General features: G+C 38.3%; 1 protein-coding gene across 19 annotated transcripts in view; it reads right to left on the bottom strand.

Annotated features, from left to right (window-relative positions):
* The window catches only part of LRRC28 (leucine rich repeat containing 28), a 193,982-nt gene that overhangs the window by 160,161 nt on the left and 9,248 nt on the right, over positions 1-24,573 (bottom strand). For all 19 annotated transcript variants that reach the window (XR_015150156.1, XR_015150155.1, XR_015150162.1 and 16 more), the window contains exon 3: positions 9,307-9,347. Coding sequence is in view for 10 of the 19 variants with exons in the window: in XM_086364826.1 (XP_086220952.1) it covers positions 9,307-9,347 (41 nt within the window). In the remaining 9 variants the exon portion in view is untranslated. The remainder of the gene's footprint in view (positions 1-9,306; positions 9,348-24,573) is intronic.

Below are 24,573 nucleotides of genomic sequence, written 5' to 3'. Positions count from 1 at the left end.
GGATTAGAAGACATAATACTGTTAGGATGGCAATAATCCACAAACTAATCTAAAGAGTCAATGCAATCATTATCAACAATAACAGTTGGCTTTTTTTTTTTTATAAATTGAGAAGCAGATCTTAATATTCACATGGAAGTGCAAGGGATTTAGAATAGCTAAAATCATTTTGAAAAACAAGAATAACATTGGAGGATCCATATTTCTCAATTTCTAAACCTATTACAAAGCTAGAGTAATCAAGTCTCTGTGGTACTGGAAAAAGATAAGACATATAGATCAACAGAACAGAATTGAGAATCAAGAAATATGCCTATGTGCCTACGTGCCCTGGGAAAAGAACAGCCATCTCAATAAACGGTGGTAAGATAACTAGATATCCCACACAAAAATAGAACTTTAGATCTCTATATCACATCATATGCAAAAACTAACTCAAAATGTATCAAGACTTAAATGTAAAAGCTAAAAGTATACAATTTAAATAAGAAAATGGAGGTAAATCTTCATGACACTGGATTAGAAAGTCTTTCAGACATGATAACAAAACACAAGCAATTTATCAAAAAATGTAAAAGATAAATCACACAGACGGGAGAAAATATTTGCAAATCATATATATGATAAGGGTCTAGTATCTCAAATATATAAAACACTCTTAGAACTGAACAACAAAAAGACAACTATTATAATTTTTAAATGGACAACAGGTTTGCATAAATATTTCCCCAAAGAAACTACATAAATGACCAATAAGCACATGAAAAGACACGACTAGTCATTAGAAAAAATACAAATGAAAACTATAAGAAATCAATTTACACATCCTAGGGTGACTATAATCAAAAGTACAGAAAATAACAAGTGTTGATGGCAATGTGGAGAATCCTCACATATTGTTGGTAGAACTACAAAATAGTACAGCCTCTTTGGAAAACAGTTTGGCAGTTCCTCAAACGTTAAACATAGGGTTACCACTGCAATCCACTCCTAGGTAGAAACTCCAGAGAACTAAAAATAAATGTTCATAATCAAACTTCTACATAAATGTTTACAACTGCATTATTCACCATAGCCAAAATGTGGAGATAAGCCAAATGTCTACGGTAAAAAATGGATAAACAAAATGCTGTATATCCATGCGATGGAATATTATTCAGCCATAAAAAGAATGGATTCTGAAATATGCTGCGACATAGATGACACATGCTACACTAAAACAGCCAGACATAAATAGTCACATATTGCATGATGCCATCTATATAAAATGTCCAGAATAGGAATATCCATAGAAATAGAAAGCAGATTATTGGCCACTAGGGAGTTACAAGGAATTAGGAGAGGGGAATGATTATTAATGATCATTTAGGGTGATGAAAATGTTCTGGGTTAGACAGTGATAATGGTTGCTCAATCTTGTGTATATACCAAAACCAATGAACCATACACTTTAAAAGTGTATGATTAAATTTTTATGTAAATCATATTTCAATTTAAAAAATGAAACAAAGAATTCTCATATGCTTCAGCAATTAAACTCTTAAGCATTTATCTCAGAGAAATGAAAACTTACTCATATGCCAAAAAACATGTACATGAATGTTCAAAGGAGCTTTATGCATAATAGCTAAAAATGAAACTAATATGTCCTTCAGTAGGTGAATGGACAAACTCTATTACATCCATACTGTGAAACATAACTCAGCAACATAAAGGAACTACTGCTACATGCCACTACTTACATAGGTATCAGGGGAATTATGCTGAATGAAAAAAAAAAGCTAGCCCTGAAAGGTTACATACTGTATGATTTATAAAACATAAAAAGTTAAACTGACCAAGTCATAGAGATGGAGAACAGAGTAGCAGTTGCCAGGGTTTGGGGACACGGGGAATGTGATTATAAAAGGGTAAAAAATTAGGAAAACGGAATAATATCAGTAGATTGTAGTACTGTCAATTTCCTGGTGGTGATCTCATACTATAGTTATGTAAGACATGAACACTGGTAGAACCTAAAAGAGTACACAAGGATGTTTATGAATTACTTCTTATGTGTGATACCACCATTATCTCAAAGCAAAAAGTTGAATTTTTTTTTTAAAAAAAGGACAAAAGAAGACTTTTTTTCAAGCAAACCAAATCTGATAGAATATAGAAACTAATATAAAAAGACATTTTCTCATTTTTAAGTTTCTTTAAGAATTTAAATGCAAAATTTATTTAACAGTGTATTTCACCAGATACCAATTTTATCTCTCAGCTACAAATCTACCTGTTATGACATATAGGAGCTGGACCCTGTCAAAATTTCTCCTTTGCTAACTGATCTAATGTTAGGCCTAACGTTACCAAAAGAAGGTGTTAGAGTGACTCTGCAAGATGAGAATAGCAGGAAGGCACCTCTCCAGGTCCAGTCCTCTTTCCATTTTTTATTCCACTCAGAGCCAAGCCCCAGCAGCCCTCCTGGACCACTTTAAGCCACATCTCAACCACGAACGCCCCAAGCTGACGTCAGTTTTGCAGCATCTTTGGCTGTTATCCTCAGGCCACACTCCTTACCCAACAACACTCTTCTATAAGCAACTTCAACTGGCCTCACGTAACCGTCTTCCCCCACCCGCAGCCACTGCTGCACTGGTTCTGCCTTGTTCTCAGGCAGCTGCCTCCCCCTCGTCAGGCTGCTTTTAATATGCCAGCTCCGGATTACAAGTACTACTCCTGCAACAGTGAGATGACGTTACAGATCTGCTCTGGCCTAAATCAGATGGCAAGGCTCTTCACCACGTGAATGCTATATGCTTTGTGGCAGTCATATCTTCTTTGAAGAGGTCTAACCTCAGCCTAGGGTTTGGAACTCTCCTAAGTCTTTAGTCCCTTCACTGTCCAATTCTCTAGGTACAGATCTACTTTTTTGTACTCACTAATTCTGAGTACCATGGAGTCCTTTTTAACCTCTTTTAGTAGTTAATAACATTTTACTAATTAACAATTCTTTAATTTTCCCTGCTTAAATTAGTGGTATAGTTTCTAACTGGACCTTGACTGATATCTATGGTTTACACATACATAGATCTCTCTCACAACACTCTCACACATGTAAAACACAGGACGACAGCACAAAGGATAGGAGGGATGAACTGAATGTACCGATCCAAGGTTCTTATATTAAATGTGAAGTAGTATGTTATGTGAAGGTAGATTATAATAGGTTAAAGAAATATAAACCTTTCAATATTGAAATGAAGTAGAGTTAATAAATCAATAATGGTAATAAAACATAATCCTAAAATAACACTGAAATAATTTAAAAGAAGGAAACTAAAGGGGAAAAATAATAGAGAACAATTGGGACAAATAGAAAAAACAATTGTTAAGATGGTGAACTTAAGCTCAATCCTATCAGTAATCATATTAAACATAAATAGTCTAAATATTCCAGTGGAATGAGCCATATTGTTAGACTGGTCAAAATCAAAGAACCAACTAATGCTGACTTCAAGAAACCCATTTGAGTTATAAAGGCAAAAACAGATTCAAGTAAAAGAATGTGAGTTTCAATTCCAGGACAGCAGAATGAACTCCTACTAGACTGGTGCTCTAACAACTAAAACACTGAAGAGCACACACAGACAAAATGAACCTAAGGCACTGCAACAGTAAACAAAAAAGCCAGTTCTGGAAGAGAGACAAAAACTGAAGCATGACACTGGGTAAGTCTGAGTTTCATCTTTTTTTCTTAATAGCATTTGGTCTAAGGAAAGGGACAAACAGTTACCACAAAAAGTGGCTAAAATTCCAAAAGAAAACTGCAGTCTTGCTAGCCAAAATGAGGACAGAGTTCAGGGCAACGATGGTCCCTGACAAACAGAGAATACCGGAAAACAAACAAACAAATAGGGAGGGGAAACCCCAAATCCTATGTATAAACTTTGCCTGAATCAGTGCCTTATTCCAAAACCATTTGTACTGGAAAAAACTATAACTAAAGATAAAAGAACTGGACTGAGATCTCAGTTGCCTTCCAAAAGGCCCTTTACTGTTTTGAGTCAACCAGGGAAACCACTGAAACAAAACATCAACACTCTTCAAAGACATTAACAGATTTTAGTATCTAAAACACATATCCTCAATTGTCAGGCTATAACCTAAAATTACTTAACATATGAACACTCAGGAAAATGTCAATGATGACAAACAATGTATAGCAACCCCAAGGCAACTCTGATGTTGGGAATTAGCAGACAACTCTCTAAAAGTAGTTGTTATAATTATGCACAGTGGTCTAAAGTAAAATATATCTTAATGAAAAGATAAGGACATCTTAGCAGAGAAACAGAAACTAAGAAAGGATGAAAGAAAGAATATTCTAGAACTGAAATGCTTACTGGATAAAGGTGAATAAAAGAATATAACACACTGTTTTGATTACTGTAGCTCTGAAATACTATCTGAAGTCTAAAAGGGTTGTATCTCCAGCTTTGTTCCTTTTTCCTTAGGATTGCTTTAGTAAGCCTGGGTCTTTTGTAGTTCCATATAAATTTTAGGATTATTTGTTCTACTTCTGTGAAAAATGTCATGGGTAATTTGATAGGTATCACAATTAAATCTGTAGATTGCTTGCACGGTATGGCTATTTTAACTATATTAATTCTACCAATTCAAGATCTTGGAGACAGATCAATATAAATGATTCAATCTAAGTGCAGAGAAAAAAAGGAGGAAACATGAAGTCCCTGAGAGGTATGTAGGACAATATCAACAAGATATATGTAAACTGAGTCCAATAAAGAGAGAGAGGAAAAGGTGCATAAAAAGTATTTGAAGAAATAATGTTTGAAAATGTCCCAAATTTGGTAAAAGACATAAATTCACTGATTCAAGTAGCTCAGCAGACTCCAAGATAAATACAAAGAATATTATACCAAGGCACATCACAGTTAAATTGCTAAAAGCCAAGATCAAAAGAAAATCTTCAAAGAAGTCAGAGAAAAATGATATATTACACACATGTGGAGAATGATGAAAATTCCACTGACTTCTTATGAGAATCTATGGAGATCTGAAGATAGTCAAATACTTTCAAGAAGCTCAAAAAAATAAAAACTGTCAATCCAGAATTGAACTGCCATTGTGTAGATTACTCAGCTTGGAGTCTTATGTTGCAATCTTCTTCATCTTCATGACTGGTTCACCTTTTGGCCTGAAGGCCTCAAGGATTTTTCCATTAGATTTAAAGTCTGAAAAAATGTCATACCCATTACTAATAAAAAAATTCTTGAGAAAGCAGGAATTAATAGTGTGGTAGGCAGCACCTAGGATGGTCCCCAGTGGTCCCCACTCCTTGGCATGGAGGCCTTGTGTAACGGCCTCCCCTTGAGTGTCACAGCAAGTGATGCGATGCCACTTCCATGATTAGACTAGAAAGGGGCAAGGGCTCCGCTCTCGCATACTCTTCTGCTTGCTCACTCTGATCGAAGTCAGCTGCCATGTTGTGAGCTACATAATAGAGGCTAAGTGGTGATGAACTAAGGGCCAACAGCCAGCTAGGAACTGACGCTCTCAGTCTAACAACCTGCAAGGAATTGGTTGAATCCTGCCAATAACTATATGAGTGAACACAGAGAGAGGATCTTTCCTCAGGTGAGCTTTCAGGTAAGTCAGCAGCCCTGGGCAACAATCTTGATTAAAGCCTTCAGAGAGACACTGAAGCAAAGGGATCCAGCTAAGCCAAGCTCAGATTCTGGACCTTCAAAAAATACGAGAGAATAAGTGTTTATTCTTTTAACTACCCCTACACTTCAAGCAACTACATTTTGAGATAATCTGTAGAGCAGCAATAGATTATTAACACAGATGGATATTTACTTAACACATAAGAATTGTGTTAACTGTAAGGCCAGCATCTTTCTTAGTGGATGAAACCTGGAGATATTCCCACTAAGGTCTTAAAGAAGACAAGGATGCCTACTACCTCAAATACTATTTTACACTGCTCTGGAGAAGGACTAGTCAATGCAATCAGAATAGAGAAAATAAAGATTTGGAAAAGAAGACATAACACTGTATTTTCAGACATGAGAGTAGAGTATACCTGGAAAACTCCGGAGAATCAATGATTAATTCAAACAATAGAAGATTTCAGGAAGGAGCAAGATATAAAGTTAATACGCAAAAAACCATAGTGCTCCTATAACAAAAATTACTCAGTTAGAAGATATAACAGATAAGAAAAATCATTTACACAGCAAAAAAATTAAACATTTAGGAAAAAACTATTAGAAATGTTCAAAACCTATATGGAGAAAAATATAAAGTTATATATTAAGGATAGAAAAGTAGGGCTAAAAAATGTTAATACATCCCTGTTCTTAGAAATATATACTAAAGTAGTTAGGGGTGAAAAAACACGCTTCAGAAAAAAATAAATACACATATAATATATATAAGAGAATGAAAACAAAACCTTGATAAACCAAATAGGGCAGAACATCACTGAAGATATTTAAAGTGAACCTAGTCCAGAAGAAACAATCAAACAAGACATCTACTTCAAAAATCCAGACATCGACTTAAAAAAAAAAAATCTTGAGGGCAAATTGGGATAATTTAAATATGAACTGTATATTAGATGATATTATTGAATTAATACTACTTTTCTTAGACCTAAAAATAATAAAATTATGTGCAAGAATGTCTTTATTCTTAGATACATAGGGGCTTCCCAGGTGGCACTAGTGGTAAAGAATCCACCTGCCCGAGACGTGGGTTCCATCCCTAATCAGGGAAGACTCCTTGGAGTAGGAAATTGCAACCTACTCCAAAATTCCATGGTCAGAGGAGCCTGGTGGGTTATAGTCCATGGGGCCACAGAGAGTCGAACACAACTGAGTGTGCGCACGCACACACACACACTATAATGTGTGCAATTTGTGTGTAAGAGAGAGAGGGAGAAAGGAAAGGAAAAGGGGGAAAGAGGGGCAGTAAAGAGAGAGTAGAAGGGGGAAGAGAGGAAGGAAATGAAGCAAAATGTTAACTGGTTACATTTAGGTGAAGCCTGTCCTTGAACAAGAGGGTTTAAAGTGCACAGGTCCAATTACATTCTGATTTTTTTTCAACAAATTTCTACTAAGTACTACACCATCCAAGCTTGTGTGAGTCCACAGATATGGAACTATGGATGTGGATGTTACGGAAATTAAAAAGTCTTGTTTAGGCTTCAGAGACAAAGCAGAGCAGGCCTCTGACCTTGCTTCTAACCTGCCTGGACACTGCCCTGACTGTGAGTGACTGCCTTCTGTGAATGCAAGACTGGCAGCATCATAGATAAGACAGGGGATGAATCTTGAGATTGTTAAGCCTCTGGGGGCAAGCTGGCCAACCAAGCCCCAGATTTAAAAACATTCCAAGTTTTGCGCGTTAACATGAAATCAGAACTGCTATTTGCTCACAGATTGATGATTGCCTCTGGGATTGTAAGTGGGAACCCGAACCGCGATCTCTAAAGTCTAACCCACTGAGCGGACACGCTGCCTGGGACATTTTCCCAATTGAGACTCCCAATGTGCTGTGTCACGGGACTTTCCACTGCTGTTTGAGTCTGGATGTTGGTGAGAATTCAGTTTGGTGATGTATCCTCCGCTGTTTCTATTTCTCTTTTCTTTTAATGTTAGTATATTGAAATTAAGCTAGATAATTCTCTAATAAATATTGGTTATTATTTATTTGTATGGAACAAGTATATGTATGGATGTGAGAGTTGGACTATAAAGAAATCTGAGGGCCAAAGAATTGATGCTTTTGAACTGTGGTGTTGGAGAAAAATCTTGAGAGTCCCTTGGACTGCAAGGAGATTTAACCAGTCAATCCTAAAGGAAATCAGTCCTGAATATTCATAGGAAAGACTGATGCTGAAGCTGAAACTCTAATACTTAGGCCACCTGATGAGAAGAACTGACTCACTGGAAAAGACCCTGATGCTGGGAAAGACTGAAGGCAGGAGGAGAAGGTGATGACAGAGGAAGAGATGGTTGGATGGCACCACCAACTCGATGGACATGAGTTTGAGTAAGCTCCGGGAGCTGGTGATGGACAGGGAGGCCTGGTGTGCTGCAGTCTACGGGGTCAAAAACAGTAGGACACAACTGAACGACTGAACTGAACTGATAGAACAAGTGGCTCATTTTGTTAACAAATCCTTTGAACCTGAGACAAAAGTGAAAACTTTTGGCAAAACAATGGAGGGCTATAAAGTTATACCTGGATTTTCAACTGTGAGAGGGTGGCACCTCTAAGCTCCACGTTAGATCAACTGTATGGATGTTCATTGTACTATGCTTCCAACTTTTTTGTTGGTCAGAAATTTTTCAAAAATAAAAGTAAAACGACAGAGACTTCTGGCTTATGATAAAGGTGTAAAATTAGCTCTCTCTAATTTACCTCCTGAAAATCATGCCAAATAATAAAAAGAACAAGAAAAGGTGATGCAAATTCCTCCCTCGACAAAATTAGGAGGCAGGTAGAAAGAAAGGGAAATACAAGATATGGAAATTTCTTATCTTCCTTAGTCAAGAGATAAAGTTGATATACTAAAAACAAAGGTGTAAATGCATTTTAAAAAGATACATTATTTAGTATTATGGAGGTAATCATCATAAGAACTAAAACAAATGTAGGATGTAGGGAAGGAGGCTTTTACTCTATATTTTAAATCTTTTATACCATCAGGCTGTTTATATCAGTAGCATATGTAGTAGTAGTAACAATACTAACAATCACATGCTAAGTCGCTTCAGCTGTGTCCCACTCTGCAACCCCATGGACTGTAGCCCTCCAGGCTCCTCTGTCCATGGGGTTTTCCAGGCAGGCAGGAATACTGAAGTGGGTTGCCATTTCCTTCTCCAGGGGATCTTCCTGACCCAGGTATCAAACCCACACCTCTTATGTCTCCTGCACTGGCAGGTGGGTTCTTTACCATTAGTGCCAACTGGGAAGCCCAATACTCCCAATTCCATGGACTATCCAAAGGATTCTGTGACCAAGATGCTGCAAGAAAAAAAAAAACGTATCTTTCATCATCTTTACTACCCTGAAGTAAGATATTTAAAACATAAATGTAAATGGTAAGATACTTTAAAATACTATTGGGTTTAGCAGAACCACAGGTCTACCTACATGAGCACCATGATCATAATACCAAAAAATAATAAATTAATACATTAAAATATTCCCTGTAATTTAAAATAACTTAAAATTATGTCCATTCTTGTTTTTTAAAAAAAAAAAAATTTGAATAAACAGACTCACAGTTCCACAAGGTTTGGAAGCTTCTGAGCAAGGTTTTCTGGCTGAAAATTAAAAACTCAGAATTAAATTTTATTTTTGAAAAATGTATAAACATTTCTAAACAGCTTAAATACAAGTACTACCTTTTGAAGGGCTGTAAATTTTGAGAAAATGTGAAAATAATACATCAGCAGGTCTGGGTTTATGCTTACATAGATCAAACTACAATTTAAACGTATACATCTGAACACTGAAAATCCATATCCCTTGGAGAAACCAGATCTCATATTCCATGGTCACAGAAGAAATAAAAATGTTTTAACAGACACAGAGGGAATAGCACCATGTGACGCTGGGGCCAGAGGTGGGAGGGATGGAGCTACAAAGCCAAGGAACACCGCTGGTAAAGCACCCCGCCCCGCCCCTGGGAGCTCAGAGAAAGGAGGCTCTTCCTCAAAGCCCTGAGAAGGAACCAACCCAACCAACACCATGGTTTGGAACTTCTGTCCTCCAGAACTGTGAGACAGTAAATTTCTGCATTTTAAGCCACCTAGCCTGTGTAATTAGTTACAGTAGCCCTAAATATAATACTATCAACCCCTTGTCAAACCAAAATCCCAAACTACTCCTGAGGAGAAAGGAACTGAAATCGCAGAGGGCCAGATACCAAGATATAACTAAACTCAGAATAAACAGAGTAAGCTGGAGCTCAGGTGTCCTAAGGGAGGTCACATCTGGACCAGGTTCTAAGTTCTGAGTAGGAGTGTGATGTGACAAGGACAGGAAGCAGGCCACAGGGAGGAGGGGAAGGGAGATGGGGCTAGGCCCTGGGTAGAAGGAAAAGCCTCCTGTCAGCCTGCGTGTCTCTCTCTCTCTCTCTCTTCTCTCTCTCACACACACACACAGACATGAATTGTCAAGACTGAAAGAGCACACTGAGTCAGGAGTAACATTTTTTAATTCTACACTAAAACATACTGTAGAATTAAGCTAGATATCAATAACAAAGAATCAGGAATGATTTTTTAAAAGCAATTATGACTAACTTGAGGCTTGAAAGACTTAACTATCAGAGGTTGCCATGGAGTAGGGAGGAGGAGCGTTCTGGTTAGCTTTCTAGGCACATGAATCAACATGTGAAAAGACAAAAGAGAGACAGGTGTGTTTAAGAAATCACAAACACAGTTTGTTCTACTGTAACTGCCTGGCAGCACTCATGACAAAATCTTACATTTCAAAAGCACTTATAAAAATAATTGTGTCAATAGAAAAATAAAAGTTTGGGAGATTTGTAACAAGTAATTTTTCTTACAGGAGCTTAGAACAGTGATTATCATTAGGAAAAGGATAGTGCTGTTATTCTCCATCTATTTTTATATCATCTGAATCTTTAATAATGAGCATATATGTCTTTTAAAATTAAAAAAATTAAAATCAAATTTAAAATTTACTATATAAATTGTTACACAATTGAGGAATCAATCACATTATATGTAACTTAGGTTCTAAACACTCAATAAAAGAAATGCCATTAGTTTGGTATTTCTGGTATATCTGGGCCACAGAGAATAAAGGTATATAATTTTGAAGACAGTACCAAGGAATAGTTCACTAGGGTCTTATATTTTATACTGAGGAAAAACTATTTTTTAAAAATCTTGAACACAATGGTTTATTTTAATCAAGGAGACAAAGTTATTAATTTCATATTGGCATACTGATGTATTTACTTAGCAGCAGTATCCCAAATTAGTTACATATATAATAGCCTTCACACTTTCATAATAACCAAATAGCACTGAATCTAAATACTGTTTTGAAGTCAGTGAAACATTTATTAAGTTTCCACTTTTGATAAAACCACTTTTAGTTTTCAAATGCCGAAGCTGTGATTCCTTTTCCCCTATGTTTTGACATCAATATCTGCAATGAGGTCCTTCATGACAAGTCTTTCCTTGAGTGCTGCTCTTGGATCTAAGTTTCCAAAATGTTTCTTTTAGTACTGGTACCTCCCCTAGTAAGAGGGATATACACTTCCACCTGTGGGGATACTTACAAGACATTCCAGGCAAACTAAAGCACTGAGGGGGTGGGAGAGGAGAGGTAGGAAGCTTTCTGGCTGTGCCTCTTAAAAAGAAAAGGCTTATCTGGAAAAGAAATGCTATTAGAACCTCAACTTGTTTGATCTGCTATAATATCAATACCATATCTGGCTGATTACAGGACCCATGGTCATTCTTTACAGATGCCTTCTTGGCTCTTACCAGACAGTATTGCAATTTTTCCATGACCAACTAGTTACCTCTGTGAGATATTTCCCTACACACACAATTAAGCACTGCATAATGTTTCTGCTGCCATTACTGCATCACTATATTTTTACGAGTAAGTACATTGTGTTTTAATTTAAAAACAAGCACACCAACCTTGAGAAAATTGGCAGTTCATTAGGATGCTGGGTTCAAAAAAAAAGAAAGCAAAAAGCCTGGTAAAGAATCAGCCTGCTGCATAGGCTGTGGCTGACATCTACTGGTGCTCTAAAATATCATTCTCTGCTTCCTAGTGGTACATTTTAGCAATGAAACTAAATAATATGAGAAACACTATATATTTTAATTTTCCTATTTACATAGTTTATGAAAAGCAGGTAAGAGACTGGATCACTATATATTAACATCAACATTGTTGTTACTCTGTGAGTAACTAAGGAGCTTCCCAGGTGACTCGGATGGTAAAGAATCCACCTGCAATGCTGGAGACCCAGGTTTGATCCCTGTGTCAGAAAAATCCCCTGGAGAAGGGAACAGCAATGCACTCCAGTGGGAAATCTTGCCTGGGAAATCCCATGGACAGAGGAGCCTGGCGGGTCCCAGTCCATGGGTCATGAAGAGTCGGACACAACTAAGCGACTAACACTCAGAGCAACTAAGCTCTAATGCTGGATTACAGGTGCCACACAAACAGGACTCAGACTACTAAGTTTTAAATGTTTTCAAATTTTAAAATCCTGATCGATTAAGAACAATAATCTTAAAGTGCCTTGCAAAACTATTATTACTATTATTTCCTTCTTTTTCACAAATTTGACATACAAAAGTTTTAATAGATAAACAATCTGTACCCAAATTCCTTGAGTATGAATACTTCCTTCTAAACTAATTGAAAACTGTTTTATAAATTAAACCAAAATTCCCATCATTAAATTTCATAGTATCACTTAATAATTTTTCTTTATAAATAATGTAAAAGTAAACTTCAGTAAACACAGTATAAAATTCACTTCAAATCTTGAATCAGTGATGCTTTACCATGTACTGTTATGGAGAACTTACAACCTCCTTCAATGGGAATGTTTTAAAATTGTGTATCTTGGAACAAATACTTCAAATATGTTGCAAACACATGTTCAATTGCATTCTCTTATAGTCACTGTGCACCACTTACTTTCCTTTCTCCTTCTGGGCAACAGGCAGGATTGCACTTAAGTTCAACATGGTTAAGTGACTTGCTTTGGTCAATGGAATTAAGTCAAACTAGAGACCTTAGAGCAGAGAAGGCAATGGCACCCCACTCCAGTACTCTTGTCTGGAAAATCCCATGGATGGAGGAGCCTGGTGGGCTGCAGTCCATGGGGTCGCTACGAGTCGCACACAACCAAGGGACTTCACTTTCACTTTTCACTTTCATGCATTGGAGAAGGAAATGGCAACCCACTCCAGTGTTCCTGCCTGGGGAATCCCAGGGACGGGGGAGCCTGGTGGGCTTCCGTCTATGGGGTCGCATAGAGTCGGGCACCACTGAAGCAACTTAGCAGCAGCAGCAGCAGAGACCTTAGAGAGTTTGCACATGAGAGGTCCACAGCGACCTTTACCAGCTTTCATCCCTGAGTAAAGACACCATGAACCAAAGTCCCCCAGAGATTGGCGAGAGTAGTGCAGTATGAAAAAAAAAAAAAAAAAAAAAATCATTGAATCACTAGGATTCAGGGCTCAGCAAAATATGCTCCATCCTACCTCTAACAACACATTTCAAAGAAGTCCTGAATTAAATGCATATTTTTATAGCAGTTATTAAAAAGTAAAATAAAGGCAGACCTCTACTTCACACCATATACAAAAGTTAACTAAAAATGGATCTGCTGCTGCTAAGTTGCTTCAGTTGTGTCCGACTCTGTGCGACCCCATAGATGGCAGCCCACCAGGCTCCCCTGTCCCTGGGATTCTCCAGGCAAGAACACTGGAGTGGGTTGCCATTCCCTTCTCCAATGCATGAAAAAGAAAAGTGAAAGTGAAGACGCTCAGTCATGCCCGACTCTTTGTGACGCCATGGACTGCAGCCTACCAGGCTCCTCCATCCATGGGATTTTCCAGGCAAGGGTACTGGAGTGGGGTGCCATTGCCTTCTCCCAAAAATGGATCTATCAATGACTTATATCTAAGTGCTGAAACAATAAAATTCATGGAGGGAACCATGAGTAAATCTTCATGATCATAGGCCAAAAGCAGGAGCACCGATAGAAAAAACAGATAAGCCAGACTTTATCAAAATTAAAAATTTTCTGCGTAAGAGAACATTACAAGAAACTGAAAGGCAATATATAAAATGGGAGAAAATATCTGCAAACCATATACCTGGTAAGTGTCTAGAACACTTACAACTCAATCACAAAAAAAAAAAAACAAAAACCAATCCCTTGAAAAATGGCCAAAGGACTTGAGAAGACATTCTTTAAAGAAGACATGCAACCCGCCAATAAGCACATGAAGACACCCAACTTCATTAGCATTAAAGTGAAGTCACTCAGTCGTGTCCAACTCTTTGGGACCCCATGGACTGCAGCCTACCAGGCTCCTCCGTCCACGGGATTCTCCAGGCAAGAGTACTGGAGTGGACTGCCATTCCTTCTCTAGGGGATCTTCCCAACCCAGGGATTGAACCCGGGTCTCCCACATTGCAGGCAGACGCTTTGCCATCTGAGCCACCAGCATCTCATTAGGGATATGCAAATCAAAACCACAATGAGGTACCACTTCAAAACCACCAGGATGGCCATAATTTGTTAAAAATGTAAACTTAACAACTACTGATGAGGAACTGAGAAATAGGAACCCTTGTACACTGCTGGCAGTAATGTAAAATGGTTCAGCCACTATAGCAAAGTTTGGCTGTTGCTCAAAAAGTTAAACATAGAATTGCCATAAGGTTTCATATTTCTACTCCTATATATACCCCAAATAATTAAAAGCAGGTACTTAAACATTTACATGTATACCCATGTTCATAGCAGCAGTGTTCATAATAGCTATAAGGTGAGAACAGCCCAAATGTCCATCAACGGATGAACAGATAAACAAACTGTGGTATATACACACTGTGGAATCTTTATTAAATCATAAGGAATGAAGGAATGACACACGCTACCACCTGCATGAAACTTGAGAACATTTTGCTAAGTGAAAAGAAGTCAGACACAAAGGTGATACACTGAATGATCCCAATATATGAAATATCCAAAACAGATAAATCCAGAGAGAGAGAACACAGACTGGGGCTCCAGGCCTGGGGCGTAGAGGGGAGTAGGAAGAGGCTGCTTAATGGACAAGGGGCTTTGCTTCTGAGTGATGGGTATGTTTGGAACTAAACAAAGGTGACGGTGTGCAACACTGCGTATATTCTGAATGCTACTGATTTTTCACTTTAAAATGGTTAATTTTTCATGAAGTGAATTTCACCTCAATAAATTATTTTTAATTTTAATAAAGTTACTTCATTCAAAAACCACCACAACATACTCAACAAGCTTTCTAGTTGGATCAATAATTTGGTATCACTTTTTCTGGGCAAGCATACAGCACAAGTTAAATACCATGGGGTTATATGAGAACAACCAAAGAAAACCTCTTTACTACCAGGAATATTAGTTCATTCCTCCTCCAGTATTTTCCCTCCTTTTATGTATGTTATAGAGCAAGATCTCTCAACAGTCAAGTCAGAAGCCCTGGCAGGCTAATGGGAACAGAGGCAGATGAGCAGCCCCACCTTTCCTGGCCCACAACAGCAGAAATGCCATCACAGCCCTACTCACCGTCTGCCCCACAATGTCCCTTAGCGTTTACCCTCTTATCTCTTGGCTCACTTCCATTAACTACTCAGTTTCTTCTCTTAAAATTTCCCTTGAAATAAATGTTAAGCAGACCAAAAAAGCATGAGCCTTGTCTTAAACACCCGTCATATTTCCTTGATGTTTTCTGGAGACAGAAAACCACAACAGATTCTCAATACCTCCATCTACTATCATCAAAATCTCTTGACAGTTTTCATTTCTTCTGCAATAAGTAACATAACGAAATGTTATTAACTATGGTTTTCATGTGAATAACCCTAGAAAGCCTGAGACACATATTGGCAGGGGAAGAGAGGAGGTGCTAAGGAGAGGGAGAAGGGGCAATAAGAAATGCTTTTAAGAGCATTAATAGCTCACTAACCCCTCCCAACCACTCCTAACAAGGGCTGTGCAATCAGTTAGGTCAAGGACCACTAGAAGTTACCACTGACATCCTGTTTCCCAGGAAAAATGTAATGAGACTATAATGTGCAAATAATGGGCACTCTATTCATAAGCAATATAAAAAGATAATCCCAAACATACATCAGTGTTTTATGAGAAAATGCAAATTTTGATTACCCAGATACGAAAACATAACATCTTTAGAGTTTATTTTAATGGTTCTTAAAAAAAAAAAAAGAAAGAAAACCGTAGCAAATATTCAAATTTCTTGGAATGCACCCATCAGAACAATCACAAATATTTTATGTCCCAAGTTCATTAAAATAAAAATTTCATTGGAAATTCATTGAATACAAGCATTACAAATATTAAAATAAAGCCATTTCAAAAGGAAAGGAAATGGAAAGGAGGGGTACAAACTGAGGGAAGGTAAAATTTTCAAAATGTGGACAAATTCTTTTGTTTCTAAAGTTGTCTTTGAAGTGCCTAAAAAAGAACTCTGGCATCATTTTTCTTTATAATTCTGTAGCATTAACTCATAGTGGTAGTTTGATTTTCATGATAATAATGAGTTGCTACTATTGATTCTAATTTTTTTTTTCAGTCACACACACCACTGGTCCAACAGAATTTTCTACAACATGGAAATATTTTCTATCTACCCACCCAATATGGTGGCCACTACTCACATATGACCATTAAGTATTTAAAAGATTATTTATTATGACTATGGAATTGATGAAAGTGAAAGTGGAGAGCGAAAAAGTTGGCTTAAAGCTCAACATCAGAAAACGAAGATCATGGCATCCGGTCCCATCACTTCATGGGAAATAGATGGGGAAACAGTGGAAACAGTGTCAGACTTTATTTTTTGGGGCTCCAAAATCACCGCAGATGGTGACTGCAGCCATGAAATTAAAAGACGCTTGCTTACTCCTTGGAAGGAAAGTTATGACCAACCTAGATAGCATATTCAAAAGCAGAGATATTACTTTGCCAACAAAGGTCCCTCTAGTCAAGGCTATGGTTTTTCCTGTGGTCATGTATGGATGTGAGAGTTGGACTGTGAAGAAGGCTGAGCACCGAAGAATTGATGCTTTTGAACTGTGGTGTTGGAGAAGACTCTTGAGAGTGCCTTGGACTGCAAGGAGATCCAACCAGTGCATTCTAAAGGAGATCAGCCCTGTGTGTTCTTTGGAAGGACTGATGTTGAAGCTGAAACTCCAGTACTTTGGCTACCTCATGCGAAGAGTTAACTCATTGGAAAAGACTCTGATGCTGGGAGGGGCTGGGGGCAGGAGGAGAAGAGGATGACAGAGGATGAGATGGCTGGATGGCATCACTGACTCGATGGACGTGAGTCTGGGTGAACTCCAAGAGTTGGTGATGGACAGGGAGGCCTGGCGTGCTGCGATTCATGGGGTGGCAAAGAGTAGTACACGACTGAGCAACTGAACTGAAGGAATTGAATTTTCAGTATTTTGTTATAATTTAAACAGTACTACATATAACTAGTAGTTATCACACTAGAAAGTAACTTTCTAGTATTACTTTCTAATACTAGTTAGTATTACACTCACTGCCAGTTTTTCACTTAAACTTAGCTCTTTTCAACACAGAACATTAAAGAACTACTTAACTGTATGAACGATAAAATTTTTAATTATTTTCTTAAAATGATGAAGTACTTGCTTGATATTTATAGAGGTTAAAATTATTCTCTTAAAAATATAAATAAATAAATGTTAAGTATCTGCAAAACTGCAAGTGTTTTATTGCCAAAAATGTAAAAAAAATTTCCAGATTGATATTTTTCACTTAGCAACAAACTTTTACAGAAAAATATGCTCAAAGTTAAAAAGTCTGTACATCTAGTACATTTACAAACTGAAATATGTACAATCGGTCTGTGTGAGTTCTGTATCCTTGGATTCAACTAACCATGCATCAAAAATAATCTGGGAAAAAATATTCCAGAAAGTTTCAAAAAGCAAAACTTGAATTGCTACACCAACAACTATTATATAACATTCACACTGTCTTCACAACTACTTATATAGCATTTACACTGTATTAGGTATTATAAATAATCTAGAGATGATGTATGGCGACCCACTCCAGTACTCTTGCCTGGAAAATCCCATGGACAGAGGAGCCTGGTAGGCTGCAGTCCATGAAGTCATGAAGAGTCAGACATGACTGAGCGACTTCTCTTTCACTTTCACTTTCATGCATTGGAGAAGGAAACGGCAACCCACTCCAGTGTTCTTGCCTGGAGAATCCCAGGGACAGCAGAGCCTGGTGGGCTGCCGTCTATGGGGTCACATAGAGTCGGACACGACTGAAGCAAGTTAGCAGCAGCAGCAGCAGAGATGATGTAAAGTATACAGGAAGATGTGCATTGGTTATATGCAAATACCAAACCATTTTATACAAGGCACTTGAGTAGCCTCTGATTTTGGTACTGGAGTGAGTACTAGAACCAGTTCCCCACAGATACCAAGGGATGTCTGTATCTGAATATTTTTCAAAAGAAAACAAACATTAAAAATTACTAAAATTCTGTAAAGTATTAATATTAAAAATATTTGTTTAAAAATGAAAGCTGTAGAGATATCCTAAACAAGGGTTGAAGACTGGATCATCATTTGCCCCTACCTACTTTCTATTTTTTAAAAAAACCTATTTAATGTGCATTCAATGATTTTATAAATGGAATTTTCAAAGTTAAAATAGACACACAAAAAAGAATACTAAACACTTTTCCATAAGGCCAGATTAACCATTTAAAAATACACCTAGCCTTTACAATCCTATATGCTTATGACACAACTGCTTGTTTCAGGAAGGAACAATGTTCCAAGCTCACAGCATGATATTTCAAACACCTTAAATACATTTTATCTATATTCATCTATCAATCGAGAGAGAGAGATAGAGAGAGAGACTGATTTGATGGGACTAACATATAGAAACTGGTATCTCACTCTTGGTGCATAGGTGCCTCATTTTTAGTATAGTGAATGCTTGAAAATGAATTTAAACGTATGGAAACATACACAAATGTGTACAAGCCTTCTGCTTGTACACGGAATCCCTCAAGTACATAAGGATAGAGTCTAGAGTGAAAGGTCTGTATCCCTGTCACGTCTTTCTAAACTCTCTCCTAATTCCCCAGGCCAAAACTACAAGTCAGGAAGAGTGGGTTAAGTCATGTTCCCTATATTTCTTTAAGAATGTACAGAATGATGCATGTTGTAAAAGTATTTCTATCAAGAACAATTAGACTCACAGTAAAACTCAAGAAGTAAACTTCAAAGAGGTAACTAGGAAAATTCACTTAACGTGGAACACTTCATTGTTCCACAGCGGATAAATGTAGTTAAACTTTTACATGGTGCGAGGCTAGAAACAGGTCACCAACAAATACCTGCAGAATTACAAAAGCAGCACTGACAGAACTACAAATTAGAAGACCTGTGTCTTGCTCTAACTGGCCACAAAAATGACTTGAGATCCATCTATTAACCTCTTCTAAGCTTACTTACCTCAAAGAGACAAACTGCCTAAATTATCTACAAAGCTCCATCTAGCTTTAAAATTCTGTGATTCAGCAGAATAAATTATAGGTCAACATTAATTTTCCAAGCTATTTCAAATAGTTTGTTTACTATCTGACAAGGATCTACTGACAACCAACCAGTAACACTGAGAGGACAAAATACTTAAATCTGAAGATTCAATAGGAAAAATACCTTTGATTTAAAGAGATGGGAATACCAGACCACCTGACCTGCATTCTGGGAAATCTGTATACTGGTCAAGAAGCAACAGTTAGAATTGGACATGGAACAACAGACTGGTTCCAAATAGAAAAGGAGTACAACAAGGCTGTATATTGTCACCCTGCTTATTTAAATTATATCAGAGTACATCATGAGAAACGCTGGGCTGAATGAAGCACAAGTTGGAATCAAGATTGCTGGGAGAAATATCAATAGCCTCAGATATGCAGATGACACCACCCTTATGGCAGAAAGCAAAAAAGAACTAAAGAGCCTCTTGAAGAAAGTGAAAGAGGAGAGTGAAAAAGTTGGCTTAAAACTCAACATTCAGAAAACTAAGATCATGGCATCTGGTCCCATCATTTCATGGCAAATAAATGGAGAAAAAATGGAATAGTGACAGACTTTATTTTGGGGGGCTGCAAAATCACTGCAGATGGTGACTGCAGCCATGAAATTAAAAGATGCTTGCTCCTTGGAAGAAAAGCTATGACCAACATAGACAGCATATTAAAAAGCAGAGACACTGCTTTACCAACAAATGTCCATCTAGTCAAAGCTATGGTTTTTCCAGTAGTCATGTATGGATGTGAGAGTTGGATTATAAAGAAAGCTGAGTGCCGAAGAATTGATGCTTTTGAACTGTGGTGTTGGAGAAGACTCTTGAGGGTCCCTTGGACTGCAAGGAGATCCAACCTGTCCATCCTAAAGGAAATCAGTCCTGAATATTCATTGGAAAGACTGATGCTGAAGCTGAAACTCCAATACTTTGGCCACCTGATGAGAAGAACCAACTCATTGGAAAAGCCCCTGATGCTGGGAAAGATTGAAGACGGGAGGAGAAGGGGATGACAGAGGATGAGATGGTTGGATGGTGTCACCAACTTGATGGACATGAGTTTGAGTAGGCTCTGGGAGTTGGTGATGGACAGGGAAGCCTGATGTGGTGCAGTCCATGGGGTTGCAAAGAGTTGGACATGACTGAATGACTCAACTGATAACAAAACTCACACTTTTCAGGCACAGGTGTGTTAACTGAGATAGTTACTGGTACATTTGTAATGAATGTTTTGCAGGTCTATAGCATACATTAGGGAGAAGGCAATGGCACCCCACTCCAGTACTCTTGCCCAGAAAATCCCATGGATGGAGGAGCCTGGTAGGCTGCAGTCCATGGGGTCGCTAAGAGTTAGACATGACTGAGCGACTTCACTTTCACTTTCCACTTTCATGCATTGGAGAAGGAAATGGCAACCCACTCCAGTGTTCTTGCCTGGAGAATCCCATGGACGGAGAAGCCTGGTAGGCTGCAGTCCATGGGGTCGCACAGAGTCAGACACGACTGAAGCGACTTAGCAGCAGCAGCAGCAGTAGCATACATTATAAATAAGCATTAAAACACAGACAGGGCTATTTCCATGCATTCAGGTTTAGAAATAACTAAGATGTTTCTGTACAGTGTTAACTCGAGAACACAGCATTCATGGTCATTATGGAGGCTGTGGAAGATGCAAGGGTCTGACAAATTAGGGGGAAACAGAGGTCCTTTGCTGGAATTCAAAATGACACCATCAAACAAAAACAAAATCATTCCCTCTCCCTACTTCTTCTGGCACATTTGATTGCATGGTGCTCATTTTTACCATCTCTTTGTTGGTTTTCCCTTCAAGGTGTTCTGATGATCATTTGATCTAGATACTACTCTTACCAAATTCAAAGCAGGTAGAGCATATAGCTGAATGACTTCTCAGTCATCAACACTTTCCACCCTCAACCCAGCCAGCAGCTTCAAGGAGCATAAATGCAAGCATCACCATCACTGTAAATCAAAATGTTTAGACTCACTGATTAATAAATCTGAGAGCTGGGAAAGATCCTAGTACCAGCAAATTCCAACAAACTCATTTTCATGTTTAATTATAAAAATCGTAAATATCTACTGAAAAGAATATAAACCAAACCCAGTAGTAGGACCCTTCTCTTTTACTATAAACACTTAAGTGTAAGGCTCTGTTTATTAGAGCTTCTATCCCAACTCTTGTGGCCTCCCTCTTCCACAGCTATCATCTCTACTAAGTTTGATGTATTCTTTTTTATGCCTCAGTTTACTTGTCTATAAAGCAGGAATAATAGTGCCTACCTCATATAATTATCTTGCAGATTAATTAGATTAACACATATAAATTACTTAAAACCGTGCTTGGCACCTAGTAACACCTCAAATGATGGTAGCTGCTATCTGATTTTAACCCAGCCCATATGGATAAAAGCTTAGGTTTTCACAATTTTTCATCATGTACAATGTTGTGAGGAGTATCCTTGTTCACTTGGCTGTTTTTTCTGTTGGGTAAAGAAAATTAGAGATACCAAGGGAACATTTCATGCAAAGATGGGCTCAATAAAGTACAGAAATGGTATGGACCTAACAGAACAGAAGATATTAAGAAGAGGTGGCAAGAATACACAGAAGAACTGTACAAAAAAGATCTTCATGACCCAGATAATCACAATGGTGTGATCACTCACCTAGAGCCAGACATCCTGGAATGTGAAGTCAAGTGGGCGTTAAGAAACAACACTATGAACAAAGCTAGCGGAGGTGATGGAATTCCAGTTGAGCTATTTCAAATCCTAAAAGATGATGCTGTGAAAGTGCTGCACTCAATATGCCAGCAAATTTGGAAAACTCAGCAGTGGCCACAGCACTGGAAAAGGTCGGTTTTCATTCCGATCCCAAAGAAAGGCAATGTCAAAGAATGGTCAAACTACTGCACAATTGCACTCATCTCACATGCTAGTAAAGTAATGCTCAAAATTCTCCAAGCCAGGCTTCAGGAATACATGAACTGTGAACTTTCATGTTCAGATGAAAGTTCAAGCTGGTTGTTCAAGCTGGTTTTAGAAAAGGCAGAGGAACCAGAGATCAAATTGCCAGCATCTGCTAGATCATCAAAAAAGCAAGAGAGTTCCAGAAAAACATCTATTTCTGCTTTACTGACTACGGCAAAGCCTTTGACTATGTGGATCACAACAAACTGTGGAAAATTCTGAAAGAGATGGGAATACCAGACCACCTGACTTGCCTCTTGAGAAATCTGTATGCAGGTCAGGAAGCAAAAGTCAGAACTGGACATGGAACAACAGACTGGTTCCAAATACGAAAAAGACTATGTCAAGGCTATATATTGTCACCCTGCTTATTATATGCAGAGTACATCATGAGAAATGCTGGACTGGATGAAGCCCATCTGAATCAAGATTGCCAGGAGAAATATCAATAACCTTAGATATGCAGATGATGGCACCCTTATGGCAGAAAGTGAAGAACTAAAGAGCCTCTTGATGAAAGTGAAAGAGAGTAAAAATGTTGCCTTTAAAGGTCAACATTCAGAAAGCTAAGATCATGGCATCCAGTCCCACCACTTCATGGCAAATAAATGGGGAAACAGTGGAAACAGTGGCTGACTTTATTTTTCTGGGCTCCAAAATCACTGCAGATGGTGACTGCAGTTGTGAAATTAAAAGATGCTTGCTCCTTGGAAGAAAAGTTATAACCAACCTAGACAGCATATTAAAAAGCAGAGACATTACTTTACCAACAAAGGTCCATCGAGTCAAAGCTATGGTTTTTCCAGTTGTCATGTATGGATGTGAGCTAAGCTAGCTAAGTCACTTCAGTCGTGTTCGACTCTGTGCGACAGCCCACCAGGCTCCCCTGTCCCTGGGATTCTCTAGGCAAAAAACCCCACTAGAGTGGGTTGCCATTTCCCTCTCCAATGCATGGAAGTGAAAAGTGAAAGTGAAGTCAGTCAGTTGAGTCCGACCCTCAGCGACCCCATGGACTGCAGCCTACCAGGCTCTTCCATCCATGGGATTTTCCAGGCAAGAGTACTGGAGTGGAGTGCCATTGCCTTCTCCCATGGATGTGAGAGTTGGACTATAAAGAAAGCTGAGCACCAAGAATTGATCTTTGAACTGTGGTGTTGGAAAAGACTCTTGAGAGTTCCTTGGGCTGCAAGGAGATCCAACCAGTTCATCCTAAAGGAGATCAGTCCTGAATACTCAATGGAAGGACCGATGCTGAAGCTGAAACTCTAATACTTTGGCCACCTGATGTGAAGAGCTGACTCATTTGAAAAGACCCTGATGCTGAGAAAGACTGAAGGCAGGAGGAGAAGGGGATGACAGAGGATGAGATGGTTGGATGGCACCACCAACTCAATGGACATGAGTTTGAGTAAGCTCCGGGAGCTGGTGATGGACAGGGAGGCCTGGCGTGCTGCAGTCCATGGGGTCGCAAAGAGTAGGACACAACTGAGCAACTGAACTGAACTGAAATTCTCACAAGTCAAAATGCTAGTTCAAACATATGTGCATGTAAAATTCTGCCAGATATGGTCCAACCACAAACCAAAAACACTGAGTCAATTTCCACTCCCTCCAGTAGTATGTGAGAGCATCTGCTCCCCATTGTCTTCAACACACACAGTGTTGATAATCTTCAATATCAGCAATTAACCTCTTTCAATCTACTAGGTAAGGATGATCAATGTTTTACCACTTCTTCTGCTAAAAGTTAAATATCGTTTTGTGTTTTGACTCTCTGTATTTTTTTATGATTTGCCTGATCATATTTGATGGGGGAAGGTCAGGAATGTTTTCTTCTGGGCCAGTAGCAAAGAAATACATCTGCACCTTACTCTGTCACCCCAATTCAGGATTATGATGGATATACCTCTTCTCCCCTTCAAGCTCAGACGGGTATCATTTTTAAGTTTTTTTCTGTTGCATAGATTAACTGCTTAATCAGGATCCATCTACTCTATTGCTCTTCAGTTCAGTTCAGTCGCTCAGTCGTGTCCGACTCTTTGTGACCCCATGAACCGCAGCACGCCAAACCACCCTATTTCATCTAAAATTTACATGCCATTTTTTTCTACCCATTCATATTTATAAATAAAATTGGCAACACAGGAGAGCTCCATCAGTTATTTG

Source organism: Bos grunniens, chromosome 21 (genome assembly GCF_055505025.1).
Source record: "Bos grunniens cultivar Pamir isolate PY7600 chromosome 21, Bosgru_T2T1.0, whole genome shotgun sequence".
NCBI lineage: Eukaryota > Metazoa > Chordata > Mammalia > Artiodactyla > Bovidae > Bos > Bos grunniens.
The sequence above is the reverse complement of the archived record's forward strand: the minus strand, read 5'-3'. Positions and strand labels throughout refer to the sequence as shown.